The sequence below is a fragment of the Anguilla rostrata genome, chromosome 3 (genome assembly GCF_018555375.3).
Source record: "Anguilla rostrata isolate EN2019 chromosome 3, ASM1855537v3, whole genome shotgun sequence".
NCBI lineage: Eukaryota > Metazoa > Chordata > Actinopteri > Anguilliformes > Anguillidae > Anguilla > Anguilla rostrata.
The window spans coordinates 61,853,259-61,867,595 of record NC_057935.1 but is presented as its reverse complement, the minus strand read 5'-3'; the positions used below and the strand labels follow the sequence as shown (position 1 = coordinate 61,867,595).

Sequence of the window (14,337 nt, the reverse complement as noted above, 5' to 3'; positions counted from 1 at the left end):
TTTAAAGAAGTCTCTGCCAAGATGAACTTGAAATACGACCATTTTTGTTCTTTATCTGCCATTCTGACGGCACAGTCCAGGTAGCTTGGGATGATGAAGGTGGATAGGTGTCTATAGGGGAAGGTCAAAATGCTGCAATGGCAAAAATGTCTCAGGCAGTTGTTAGTGCAGAATAATAATATTATCAGTAATTTATGGTTCATTCCCAGGATTTTACACATGGGGTTCAGGGCAGTGTAAATATGTATATTCATTTGACATATACAGTACTGTACCTGAAGAGGAAAAGCTCTTGTTGCATTGCTCTCTTTGAAGCAAGGCTGCTAACTCGATTGCTTAGAGGGGTGTGTGTTTTCTCTTGTTTACAATACAGATTGAAGAATGTCATAATTTGTCAAGTGTTCTGTAGAATTGGCAAAATTACATAGTTTCCCATGAATCGTGCCAAGACTAATGAATCTGCTCTACAGCGGTGCACTAATAATGGGATTAGGTGCTCTGTAATCCAGCGAAATCAACTGAATCCATTAAAGTCACTTCTCTTTAATACCTTGCTCTTGGCAGAGATGTATTGACTGTGTGGATAATACAGTGCAGTCATGGCCACAATTTAAAATGTACATGTTTATGACCGTAAATTCACAATGTCTTAAAAGGACTGCAGTCCAGCATGGGGGTAATTGTCTCTTGAACTTTGGGTTATTTGGGTCACTTTCTCCTTCCAGCAATGGACCCGTCATCCCATCGCAAGAAGACATCTTTATAATCCATTATAAAGACCATTGCAGACATGTCTGCGATTAAACTGACACAATTCGCGTAAATACATTACATTACATTTGGCAGACGCTTCTATCCAAAGCGACGTACAGTAAGTGCACACCAAAGGTCAGTGGCCAACACTGGTCTGATAGGATACAATAATCAGTGTAACAGGTATCCATAGCCATGAACATCAAGTCCAGTTCACACAGTAAGAAGAGGCTAGGGCAGAAAGTTATGAAAAGTCAAAATAGAATGAGGCATAACGACAAGATATGATAAAGCTACAACTTCAAGATAACAATACAAGTGGAATATACTTACTGGATGAAGATACAAGTGTAACATGAAAGTGTTGGAGAATGAAGATAGAAAGATACGTGTGATGTGATGTTGATCTGATGTTGTACAGGACAAATCTGCCGGACTGAGACGTTGCTGTGATGTGCTCCTTGAAGTCCAGCTGCTCATCAAGGACTACCCCCGGGTTCTTAGCAGAGTACCATTGACAGTGATGGAGAGCTCTCGTAGAAGGGGGGTCTTGTGAGGGATGAAGAGCTGCTCCGTCTTGTTGAGATATCACTACTTTATAAGAAAAGCTTTTTTCCATGCTTTTTAAAAAGAACCAGAGTGATAGTTGTGTTCATCATCATCATCATCATCATCATCAATCTACAATTTCTTTGGGTCCCAGTGGAGATTTTACACAGCATTTCTATCTGATTTCTTTGAATGGTGTGAATGTTTTATAGAGGGTGGTGTGTACATTATTATAACTTATGTTTACTGGTGCAGCTGAGGTAAGGTTCATAAGGGCAGCACAACCCCCCACTCCCCCCACCCCAGATTTAGCAAACTAACATACTCAGCAAATCGATTTCCCACCTGTCAAACTTATTTCCCTTCATTTACAGTTTACAATTTCGTCGTTTGGCAGACGCTTTCAGACAAATTGACTCATGAAAGTGCATTGACCTTTGCACTATAGCCCGATATTTTTAAGGGGATATCTACCCTCACGACTTTCTTTAACTGAAATAATTGGTGGTGAGTGAAAAAAAAAGGTTTGTCCCGATGAAAAAATAAACCACTCAAACCACCAGTTCTGTTAAAATTAAATCAAATAGCCTAATACATGTATGTGTAATGCATTGAGTTAGTTTCAACTATATTTTAAAGAAAGATCCGTTTTCATTAAAGAAAACTGTTATGGTGGCACTTCTTGCAGACTGCAGAGTAACGGTTATGCATAATAGCTTGCCTTGTGGCGAAAGAACTGTGGTCTATGTGGACCAGGTGATTTTTCTTCACTGGCACTTCACTCTGAAAAGAGGTTTTTTTAAACTATCCAACCCAAACCACATACTTTAACTGCGGTATATCTACGCCATTGTTTTACTGTGGGCGCGTGTGCGAATCATTATGCGCCTGCTACAGAAATTACTGAAGAATTTAATGGTTTATCAGATAATTGGCATGTTACTTTTGTCATCGCTTTTACAATTCTGTACAGTATTGCTTTGGTAGTTTCAGAAATGCATTCATAAATTTGTTCCTAAGATTTACAACTTTTAAATACATTTTAATTTTAATTGCGATGATGTCATACAATCCGTCCTTAAATACGGCTAAAACAACAACATTGAACTTTTCCACAGTAATACCGAACATTCTTCCCACCAAGAACAGGTCTTTTGTCCCGCAGCTCTTGTCGAAAAGGTATGTAAACACATATGTCGTTTTTCTGTGTATGAGCATTGTTTGGAAACCTTTTGAATGTTTACAAAAAAGTAATAAGCTCTCCTTTTGTACAGGTGTAGCATGTACAATGCGTTTTTAAAAACAATTAATTAATTCGTTCTCTCTTTTTACAGGGATATTTTTTTTAAAGTATTTCCAGTTACAGGGTGATTAAGGTAAATACTACGGTATCACTGACATGATTGTTATTGGGTTTGCTTGTAGTTTTTCAGTAATTCTGAAAATGCTCCTTGGTTAAACTGTTTTGATGCAGTAGTGTGGGCTAAAACAATATGTTATTGTGGTCGGTAAAGTATTTTATACTGACAGAAACAGTAAAAAATGTAATATTTCAAGGTTTATGTGATTACGGGTTTGAAACGACCTAGTCTCAGTTTCTGTGACTGTGATTGGTTTTGCTGGTGGTACTCCGTGGCCGCCAGGGGGGGCAGTGATGTACTAGAGCGGCTGCTGTGGGTTGGGACACTGCTGGGTCGGCAGAATTGAGTTCGGTCCAAAAAATGTGAAAAACACATGCTATATCCACTTACACAGAAATTCACACTAACCAGACTAATTGGCCAGTGCACGTGCTGTTATTTTGACATATATTAAAAATGACATTAATTATACACTTTAATAATGGGGTGGTCAAAGAATATGTGTTCATTCATTAATAAGGCTGTGGAAAATGTGGAGAACCCTGAAATAGCATCTTTATTTCTGTGACTGAATGGTGGCCAGTGCCAGGGATGACCTGTTCTGCAGCGATGCATGGGCTCTGTATTTCAGATGTGTGGTGTTTATTTATACATGTATTTCAGAATGGGTAAGTCTGCTTATTACTGTGTAATAATGACCTATAAATATTGAACATTCTGTGCAAGACAAATAATTTGGGGAATACAAATGAACAGAGAAGCTATAATAAGACAAATTAATATTTGTTAGTGGTTCTAACTTGTATTCCCTATTTTATTTGATGTCTTATACCTTAATGATTGCGAATCAGATTCTGGTTTACATGATATTTTCATTTGATGGCTTCTTTTTATCCATCAGAATGTGGCGACGCCCCCACACTTCATTACTGTCATTTGTACTTCTCGTCGCTGTGGTGACCCTGTCCGCTGCCGCGACGACCCTGCGCACGTTCCGTGGCTGTGCGGTGCGGGAGTTCTCTTTCATCGCACACAAGCCAGGGTGTCGCAGTCTGCGGATACAGACAGACGCGTGCTGGGGTCGCTGCCATACCTGGGAGGTACAGGCTCGCCTCCTCTTCCCCCTCCTCCCTCTCACTCGAACGCTTTCTCTCTGTTCATCGATTCATGGAAACCTGCAGCGCTTTTGTTTGCACTCAGAACCAGTGGAACATATACGTCAAAGCAGAATACAATGCTTGTCAGTGTCTGAGTTCATCAGGATCAGAACAGTGCTGAAGTAACTTCATTAGTCTATTTGTCATGTGACACTGCCCCTACTTCATCATTACTATTACATGTGCTGTGTAATATTCTCCATATATCATTACTGTACGTACTGTCTTATATTCTCGCATTACTGTACATGTAACTTACATGAGTAAGTTTTTTCACTCCATGCCTAATTACTTTGTGCTCTGTGATACTGTGTCTGTGCAGAAGCCGGTCCCGCACCCCCCCTACGTGCAGCGTCACCACCGCGTGTGCACGTACAGCCGCGCGCTCCACCTGACCGCTCGGCTCCCGGGGTGCCGCGCCCACGTCTCCCCGCTGTACCCGTACCCGCTGGCGCTGCGGTGTGACTGCGCCGCCTGCTCCTCCCAGGACACCGAGTGCCAGACCTTCTGAGGGAGCGGCCCGCTGCGCGCTGACCAATCACGGCACGGCCTGCCGACAACACCACCGCAGGGGGATGCCCAGTGCTGTTCCCGGAGTTCCTGGAGTAGGTTTTTACTCCAACCCCAATTTGGCATATCTGATTCTAAAAATCAGCAGCTAAAAGATATCTCTAGCTGTTTAATGAGATGTGCTTTATTCAGGTTGGATTGAAAACCTACAGTATGGTAGATCCTCAGGAACGGGGTTGGGCAGCTGTGAACCACAGCAATGTCATATCACAGTCATAGTGTCGTAGCTCAGAGCGGCAGTCTGATGCAACACAGGCATCCTGCAGCAACTCAGCACAGCATAGGTGTAGAAAGGCTAATCAATGTGGCCTTACTTTACACAGTAAAAACAGCAAATGGCTGACTAATTATTCAGCTCTCGTTTCTTTTGCAAAGGATTTTTCAGGGACGCAAGAAAACAACAGAACAACAAATGTTTTTCTTTTCCTCTCCATTTTTATTTTTTATTTTCAATAACAACACCACCATATATATTCTTGGTTCTTACTATAAAACTCATAGAAAATTCAAGCTCATCGATATAAATTAAGTGCAAACATTCTTAAGTCATGAATGAATGGAGCAAGCATTGAAACCAGCTGTGCAGTACCGTGTTTCTAATGTCTAACAGCGGGAAGAGGGACAAGGCTGCAGGATTTCTCCCTGATAACAATCAGAAAATAGCAGAAGTGATTTTCCTACACAGTGAGTAAAAATCAATGCTAATTGTGTTTCTGGTTTGGCGCTTTTCTTTATTAATGCATACACAGTGTAACTGTCCTTTGTAACAAACTGAATAATCCTGAAATAAACCAACATGGAAAAGCATTTGAAAATAAATGTTTTCACTTGAGTTCTCTTTCTTTTCCTGTCTCATGCTTTCTGTCCATACCTCTTTCCATGCCTCCTTCACTCTCTCTCTCATGCACACACTTGTACTCACACATGCACTCATACACACACGCACACACACACATATATAACTCACTCACTCAGTCCACACAGGCTTTCAGGATCACAGACAGGCATGTCAGTTACTTGGTATGGTCCACCTGTCACATTTTAGCCGCAGGTGGCCTTAAACTCCTCAGTAGCGTGACTTGCGACACATGTCACAGCGGCAGGCACGTGCAGTCAGGATCTCGATGTTGTCATGGCGACGGCCGCGAGGACAGTCCAGACGCACCTTCACCTGAGAAAACACGTAAACTTAATCAGGTTTTTTATATCAAATACCCCAACTTAGAGTCTCAAAATGAAAATATTCTCGACATTATTCAATCTCACTTTGTCTCACCATTGCTTGGGACTGTTATCAGTTGTTACCAATGTGTCCTCGCTATATCAGTGTTTTCTAGCAAGCAGTGTTGTTACGATTGCAGTTTGTCTCACTGTGCGGTCTCACTAAGTTGTTGACGTTGTAGTGAACTATCTCACTGTGTCGCAGTGGTCTTGGTGAAGTATCATCGCGGCGACAGCCCGTACCTTAGTGTCTTTGCTGATGGTGCAGCAGCGGGAGGCAGACGTGATGTTGTGGGTGAAGTTGGAGGCCGCCAGCACGGAGTACCGCGAGGGGAAGGCGCTGGACTCGCAGTACCCCACGCAGGCGTACACCGTGTGCGTGCCCCTGCACGTCCCCCTCCGATCGCTGCGGATCGTCACATTAAACGCTGCGGGGACAGAGAAGAGAGAGAGATCAAAGGAGGAATGGACACACAGTGAGGGAAAAAGAGGGAGCGAAGAGGGGCGGCGTTTTTTGGTCCAGGCAGAGAGGACACTGCCAAAACCAAAACATAGGTTAATATTTTAGTCTTGTATTTAGACTTTAAAATCTTGTTTCTTTTACTTTTTTGCGAAGTAAGAAAAAAATATTGCTAATGAGTTGAGACAATTTGACTCTTTTGACAATTTGACTCTTGACAATTAAAGATTTGTTAATGGGGTAAGAAAATCTCACTTGCCAAGCAAACAGTAATTTATAACAAGCTACTATTTTTCTTTTCAAGAAAAAAAAAGATTTTAACTCTCCATACAATATAGAATTCTTGTTAAAACAGACTTTTTTTGCTGTGGAATAGTTTATAGTTTATAAACAATAGTCTATTGGACATGCTATTTGAACATTACATTTGTAATGGTCATGTGAGGCCTAATATATTCAGTGTACATTTTAGCATGTGGCTTGCCGGTGGTATAGTGTGCGGTTTAGCCTGGCTCAACCTGAATGCTCTATTCATTCATTCATTCATTCATTCATTCATTCCCTTTGTCTCCAGTAGCAATGTGCATTGCCCCTCTGCCCTCGATTCGGGAGAGTGCAGACAAGCAGTACAGTTTGCAAGTCGGACTCAAACAGACGTGAGTCAGAGGAAGACACTTCTGTCTCAACAGACAAACTTGCGGGCGCCCGATCGATGAGAAGACTTAAACCTGTCCCATTCCTGGGCAATGCTAGAGCCAGGGGTGTGCACAGAATTTAAATACCTGTCAAGGAGGTACCAAAAATAGTGGGAGATTGGGGGTCCATGATCTTGGACAGAATAGACATAAAATATTGGATGATGATGGTGCATCAATGACCACACGCCCCTGGATAGAGCCAACTGTGGGTCAGAAAGCCAGAAAAAGCACACGGGTGTTTGTGTGGTAAATGGACTGCATTTATATAGCGCTTTTATCCAAAGCGCTTTACAATTGATGCCTCTCATTCACCCATTCACACACACACTCACACACCAAAGATGAAAGGCTGCCATGCAAAGTACCAATCAGCTCGTTGGGAGCACTTACAGGTTAGGCGTCTTGCTCAGGGACACTTCGACACGCCCAGGGCGGGGGATCGAACCGGCAACCCTCTGACTGCCAGACAACCGCTATTACCTCCTGAGCTATGTCGCCCCCTGTGTGCATTCCTTGGTGTGTGTGTGTGTGTGTGTGTGAGGATGTGTGGCAGAGGGGGAGACTCACGGAAGAGGTGGCAGCCCGGACCCAGCCCGCTGTAGCTCCGGCCGAATGGAGCCAGCAGCATCAGCAGGAAGAGGGGCAGCAGGAGGAGGAAGAGGCCAGGGGTCAGAGTTCGCCTGGGAGACATGAGGATCGTGGCCTGTGAGGGACAAACAGACAAACAACACAGGAAACACATTTCAGCTTTCCATTTCTCTGGGTTTATGTCTACATGTGTGAATATGCATACAGCATGTGGCCAACCTGCGAGTGTTAATGCTATTTTGGTCTGTATAGCTTATAGCCTTTCTTTAAAACTCAAATGAAAAAGCCCCAACCTCTTAGTACTCAACATCAGCAAATCTACAAATCCCTGAAAGCAGACTAAAAGCAATAAAGAAAATATTTGCAGGTCGCAGTGAAAATATTTTCAAAAATATTATTCATTTTATTTTTTACTGAGAATCCGTTGTAGTGTAGGTTTCAGCATAAAAGAATATAATGGCTCATGAGATTAAGACCAGAGACTCATGTCCTGAATTACTGGGTCTTTGGAGGATATGCACACTCAAGGATAGAGCCAAGCTTTTCTCAAGATTTCAAATTTGTATCCTTCCAGCAACAATTCCTCCCCCTTTTCCCCAAACACCATCACTCGTTATAATGGAGAACATTGATTTCTATTTTCCTTTTCTAATGTAGCCCAGATAACAGCTATGATAATTTACAGACAGGCAATCCTCTTTGCTGATTTCCGATTTCTGTATACTTTATGACTTAGTTATTTCCAACCAAGTGACATAAATTTCACCTACTGTTACATTAAAATATTTCATTCTCAATATCTTTGAATACATCTTTTCATTTGCTCTGAACACATTTTGCCAATTCCAACTGGTAATGAAAGGTTTCTTTTTTCTGCTAATTGGTGTCTTTAAGTTTCTTTGTGTTTGACTGAATACAGTACCTTTATTTCTCAACTTCATTCCACTTTGGCCCAATCGTGTTAATCTAACTCTGCCGGCAGCACTTAGCACAACACATTGACATGCACACGACTTTGAAAACTACACTACAGCAGTGACTGATGAATGCTGCCTGAGGCTGTCCACTGCCCATGCATCTGCCGGTGGTAGTGGTCATAGGGCTGGTCAGGGGATCAACTCTTGGATGGGACACGGCTGTTGGGCCCTTGAGAAAGCTATTGAACTATGGCAAAAAGTTTTTTTGTGTGAAAACTCTTTAGAAGAGAAGGAGATTTTGAATTAAAGATTGGACAACTAAGCCCTAATTGTAAGATCAATAACAATGTTCAGCGGCGAGCTTTAACAGAGGCAGGACTGACCCCAGGAAACCTTGCTAAACTGGGAGACCCTGAAAAAACAAAACATAAAGAAATAGGATATCGTAGCTGATTTTACGTTTAGAAAATTGGATTTTTATCATCAAAGTATTGATCTTTAGTATAATTTAAGCCAACCAATAAAATTATTCACTTCTAACATTAGGTAATTGAATGTAGATAATAAAATAAATTTGACACTAAGTGTCTTACTGATTTACTTAAAGTGGATATTTATAGCACTCTTCCCTTCTAAATGTGATGGAAATTATTTTTATTTGGTCTTGTATTGTCGAAACCATACACTCTCTTGCTTATAAATGAACTGCATAACTAATTTCCAGTTTACCAAACATCTAAACATCTCAAATTTAGCTAAACTTAAAAACAGAAACTAAAAATGCACAAATTATAATTTTAAACAGTTAATTATATTTTAAGGGGAAAAAAGTAATACGCTTATTTTTTTTTTTTTTGCCCCAATGAGCAAAAAAAATCTTGTGCTTAAGGGGCATGGAGACAATGGTAACAAAATATTTCCTTTTAATGAGAGATACAAATGACCTGTGCACAAACTCAAGATAATCATTAGTCTTTCAGCTGGGAGATAATAAACTTGGAACCAGTTGCTTCTTTCCAAATGCAAATAATTTCCACTCCCTATGTATTTTCCATACATAAGGTCAAAGGTCTGTCTCTGTAATCGGCTCTGTATTGTCTGTTGCCCGGGCTGCTACATGCTGTGCGTATTGTCATTTTTTCCCCAGGATTTCGCTTTCTTCCCGCAGTGGAAGTGACCCGACCTCATTTTGTGCTTTTTCCAAATCCCACAGACAGAGAGGCGCAGTGCTCCTGGGGAGATATTGTCCTGGGACGCCATTATATGGTATTAAAGTCCCATTACATTCGGAGAAAGTATTCCATTCTCTCTGAGTGGGCTCGGTTTCAGTGCCCAGCTAAAGTGCGTGTGTATCTACCCGCGCGTGTGTGTGTGTGTGTGTGTGAGCGCTTATGTATGTGGAATAAAAATCGTGCCAACCTGTGAGATTTCAGTTATACAGATGAATATCAATTTAAGTTTGTTTGTGGCACCATAGATAAATTTTACAGCAGTCTTGTTTATTTTCTTGTGGACCCTTAACATATTTGAACATAGGGTTCATTCACTATTTTGGCTGTATTTATATAGCCAATTTGCTACATTTTCTGGTCACCAGCTACAGTGAACCTCTACAGTGCGCATGTAGTCCCATGCTAATTACCATCTTGTCTGAGCATCCTTTACTTATTTCATGATAGGAAATAAATGTGTTTGGCACATTTTAAATATCATATTTCAGCATAATGGACTTTCTGCAAGCGTTGACTGAATCAACTATTTTCAGACAATGCTTAAATTCCTAACAATGGCAAAAAAGCAAAAAAGTTAAAACAATAGCTGTATTGTCACATTAATAAAACAATAAATCACAATAATAAAAAAAATATATATATAAGATTCAAATTAATAGCAGTTCTGAAATATCAATATCCTAACGCCCTTAGCCATGTAATACTTTGCGATCATTCATGCCAGGTTTGTCAAGTTCACACTTATGAAATGTAACTGGAAGCAATTCACATTGGCCACAAGGTCATTTGAGGCTAAGACCCCCATAGAAAAGCATGAGAGCATTACTATTGTGTCTCCTGTTAGGCAACATAAAGTCAATTGTCTGTACCTTGCATATAAGCAATGTAAAAAATCAGCCTGTCCCCCCACTCACTTCAGAAAAGCTAGTTGCTGATCATTAGTGAGCAGATCAGCCCTTTCTGGTACTGGGTGCTGATGAGAGAAGCAAGCTGTACTGTTGAGCGTTCAGCGTGAGGAAACAGATTACAATGCAATCTATGGCCACGAGTTTGTGCTTCCACAAGACACCTGTATAACATCTATTCCAAGTGGCCTTTAGAACTTGACAGTGACCCTTTTGCTCTTAATATGCGCTTTACTATCCATATCTTGACACTCAAGAAATGTCTTCTTTGGTCGGACAGTCAGCAAAACGCTAATAATATTCTATTAAAATGTATTGAATCGGGTGAACTCAGATTAGTTTGGTAGTAATTTAAATGCTAAATTTTTTTTTTTTTTACTAATTTCCAAGAGCAAGCAAAGGTGCTCCTTTTTGGACCCAAAATAGAGAAAATTCTGACCTTAATTCAGGACACATTCGGCTCAAAGGCCCTCTGCTGTGATCATTAAGATTCAACTAGAGATAAATAATCAAAAAAAGTTCAAACATATCGATGGAAAACTTAAGATTTATAACAACACCTAAAAACCAAATGAAATTCACTATTACATTGTATCATAGCCCATGACATTCTGACTACATTGGATATTATACAGGTTGAGCGGTTTTTAACAGTAAAATGTTATAAAAATAAATACATTTATACCAAACAGATTCCTCCATTCCCAAGGTATGCAAGACTAATTGTGTTTCTATGCCATGCTATACTTCACGCATAACAGGAATTGACATGCAAGACATGAATTTCACATGACAACACAAATAGTATAGGCTGTTAATATACTGAAGCAAAACATAATAAGACACTGTGCAAAATGAATATAATCTTCTGCACATCACATTGCAGTCAGCCACACTACAAAAAACAACATGATTAGCACTGGATGGGTTGAAGAGTGTGGTTCAGAGAAAGGTGTGTTTGACATGCAGCATTGCAGAGGTGTCTTGTGAATCTGGTGGGCGAGAAGCTGCGGTTACCTGTAGGTGCTTGACGCTGTCAGTCCAGGTGTATGCAGGTGTGTTGCAGGGTGGACAGGTGTGAATGGGGACAGGCGGCCTCACACACACATATTTGTAGCACAGGTGAGCAGGAGTTCCCCCCTCCCAGAAACAACCTGGTCACGCCCCCGCACGTCCCCGTCTCTTCGCCAGGTAATCAACCCCCTCCTAACCACTTTCCACTTCCCACCTTTACGTCCTTCTCGCCTGTTATTTTACCTCTCCCTCCACTCAGTCACTCTCTCACTGCCCACTCTGCTCCGCTGCGTGCGCACGCACACACACACACACACAGACCTGCGCACACACACACACACACACATGTCTCTCAGTGCAATACCTCAACAGACATTATGTGTCTGTGCTGTGTTAAAGTGCTCCAGAAACGTCCAGGCTTACACTTTGCTCTCCATTTTCCACTTCTGTGTTTTTGACGTATTGCAGTGTTGTTGCAGGAAGGGCACTGACAGGTCAAAAGATATTGTGGGTTTGGGTACAGCATGTACGCACACGTGTGGGCAGGCAAATGTCTGTCTGTTTTGTGTATCTGAGTCTTTGGCTTTCATGTTCACAGAAATAGAATTCTATTTCTATGTGTGCATGAACCTGTATGTACTTGGTCTCAAAACTTGTTTTTGTCTGTGGGTGCACATATCTGTGTGCATTGGGCTCATGTATGTCTGCATATGAGCCACAGAGTTAACATCAGAAAAATAATTTAGTCCAACGATTAAATGATAATTGTGTGCCGACTTGTGATAAAAAGTACGCAGTTCCAACTGGACTCCTATAAACTCTGTTAGAGTTGAACCAACAATAAACATTTTACAGTGTATTCACTTGGTAAAAACACATGTTTTAAAGATTATTCATTGTTGTTGCTATTGGGAGTTCTTGTGTCCAGCTTCAGTCAGTAAAGTCCAGTGATTGTTTTTTTACTAATTGTTGTTTAATACAGGAAGTAATTTTGTGTGCCATATGGGTACACCTTTTCTATATGGGCATATTGTCTGTTCTCCTACAGTATATACATATGGAGCAAATATTCTAAAATAATGCATGAGGCTTTTGCTGTATTTTCAAAGTGCAGTGCTATAATTATACTATTTAATATTTAAAACACAAGTCACCCATACCCTTCTTGTAGAGGAATTCTGGGTAATGAACGAATGCGGGGGCACAAGGTGAGTGAAATTAAATGCCGTTTAATGACAGAGGAAAACCGCAGTCATACCCTCAGGCGTAGTGGTCCAACGATTAAGCACGTGAAGTGGAACGGGCGCAATAATAATATTATCCTTCAAGGCTAGGTTTCCAGGTTACAGAGTTGAACATTTTTAAATAAAAACACAGTGCAGTCACATTCCTGACTCATGATACCAGAATTAGCCTTCTGAGACATCTTTTAATTCTTTTAATTCCCATCATGATTTCATGGAGATTGTCGGCTATATTTGGGCTCACTTTTTCACGGCATAGATGATACAGATCTGCAGAGAGACGAGGTCCGAGGGTGTGCCCCCCTATACCGCACTTAAACAATGACATCACCTCCTCAAGAGAAGTCCATCAAATCCCCATTTGAGCTAAAGCTAAACAGCAGACAGACGCTGAGACGCTCGTACTAAAATTGACAGAAACTGACAGACGCAAGTAGGGTTTCCAAAGGGGCCTTTTTCGCTCGAGCTGAGGCAAAAGAATGCCTATTCCCGGGAAATTGCTATAGGCCTATCGTATGTTTACAAATGTTGGGCTAAAGAAACTGGTTCTGGCACAGGCTACAGAAAAGATTTTGGAATTTCATTTAGATGTTTTTGGACACAAGTAACAGCTCCTTTTTCCCCACAAACAGGCACAAACATCTACCAACAGCTAAAGTCGCACCCTTACCGTTAGGTTTGTCGAGTGTCTCTACAATGGTGGCTTTGCACCGTATCCTCCCGTTGACAAATTTTCTGCATGCACTTTTAGAAGGAAAAGACTGAGCATATGCTAAAAAACCTACATGTAAAATTACGTAGTCTAAATAATGCATTTCTGCTAAATTAAACCATTTTTTGTGTAAAAATTGCAATATGCCACTTTTCTTTGACACATGAATAGCAGGTCAAAGATGGTAGAGAAATTGAACAACATGAAAATGACTGATGCTATTTTGCAAGTCAATGGAGAACAGTGTACCTAAATTATAGTTCAGGGGTGCAATTTCTGGACATTCATTGAGGCCAGTCAATTTTAATACAAGGAGATGTAGCAGTCCTAGTGTCATATTAAATTATTTTTCTCAATATTGTATTTGTATTTTCTTAATAGGCTATTTTCTCTACCACCTTGGCATTAGCCTACCCTAAAAAAATGTTTAGTCTGCAAAAAAACTTATGGAAAAAAATTTATGGAAAAGTTAAAAATCCCATTTATTCCCATTAACAAATAATAATATTTAATATCCTCTGCATAATTATGTAGGTTTCCCTAACAGGAAATCCACCCAGCTCAGGTTTGTCTTTTCCTCTTCACTCTTGTCTTTATCAAGTTCAGAAAAAATGTGTTTGGAAAATTGTACTATTCATGTACTATGAACTATTCAACTTCCCTTTTGTGTTCTCCTACCCATACTCCCAAATGTGATGGAACACTATGACTCCTCTCTGACTAATTTATTAATGCCAGTCATCTTCATTAAACGGAAACTTGATGACAAAAGATGCATAACTGTCAAAAGGCTAGATTTTAAATGGAAGTGTTGCCATGGAGAGGGATTGGCTGTATCATAATATACAGAACATGAATGTGATAATCAGTTCTACATATAAATCTTGATAGACAGAATGGAAATCTTGAGTGAAACTCAACTTTTATTCTGTAAAAACAAATCAGAATCCAAAATT

At 40.5% G+C, this 14,337-nt stretch overlaps 2 protein-coding genes across 3 annotated transcripts; one reads left to right on the top strand and one right to left on the bottom strand.

Annotated features, from left to right (window-relative positions):
* Window positions 1-40: 40 nt before the first annotated feature.
* Window positions 41-5,194, top strand: LOC135251561 (glycoprotein hormone beta-5-like). Of its 2 annotated transcripts, XM_064329128.1 has the most exons (4): window positions 2,358-2,481; window positions 2,637-2,678; window positions 3,565-3,763; window positions 4,143-5,190. In XM_064329128.1, exons 3-4 carry the CDS (start codon window positions 3,566-3,568, stop codon window positions 4,329-4,331), a joined length of 387 nt encoding a protein of 128 aa, XP_064185198.1. In that variant the 5' UTR covers window positions 2,358-2,481; window positions 2,637-2,678; window position 3,565; the 3' UTR covers window positions 4,332-5,190. The 2 variants fall into 2 exon arrangements, with proteins under 2 accessions (XP_064185197.1, XP_064185198.1); XM_064329127.1 differs by lacking the exon at window positions 2,637-2,678 and having other exon boundaries at window positions 41-2,481; window positions 4,143-5,194.
* A 3-nt stretch (window positions 5,195-5,197) lies between these two features.
* gpha2 (glycoprotein hormone subunit alpha 2) lies at window positions 5,198-7,467 on the bottom strand. Its single transcript, XM_064329129.1, has 3 exons — window positions 7,337-7,467; window positions 5,855-6,039; window positions 5,198-5,561 (listed from the first exon to the last, which is right to left on the bottom strand). Exons 1-3 carry the CDS (start codon window positions 7,458-7,460, stop codon window positions 5,457-5,459), a joined length of 414 nt encoding a protein of 137 aa, XP_064185199.1. The 5' UTR covers window positions 7,461-7,467; the 3' UTR covers window positions 5,198-5,456.
* Window positions 7,468-14,337: the final 6,870 nt, after the last annotated feature.

Bases quoted from the DNA above. Each gene is read 5' to 3' on its own strand.
- LOC135251561 (XM_064329127.1), top strand. From the start codon at position 2,360: ATGATGTCATACAATCCGTCCTTAAATACGGCTAAAACAACAACATTG. The intron at 2,482-3,564 runs GTATGTAAACAC...TTTATCCATCAG, and splicing joins CCGCAGCTCTTGTCGAAAAG to AATGTGGCGACGCCCCCACA. The intron at 3,764-4,142 runs GTACAGGCTCGC...GTGTCTGTGCAG, and splicing joins GTCGCTGCCATACCTGGGAG to AAGCCGGTCCCGCACCCCCC.
- gpha2 (XM_064329129.1), bottom strand. From the start codon at position 7,460: ATGTCTCCCAGGCGAACTCTGACCCCTGGCCTCTTCCTCCTCCTGCTG. The intron at 6,040-7,336 runs GTGAGTCTCCCC...CTGTCCCCGCAG, and splicing joins TCCGGGCTGCCACCTCTTCC to CGTTTAATGTGACGATCCGC. The intron at 5,562-5,854 runs GTACGGGCTGTC...GTGTTTTCTCAG, and splicing joins CCATCAGCAAAGACACTAAG to GTGAAGGTGCGTCTGGACTG.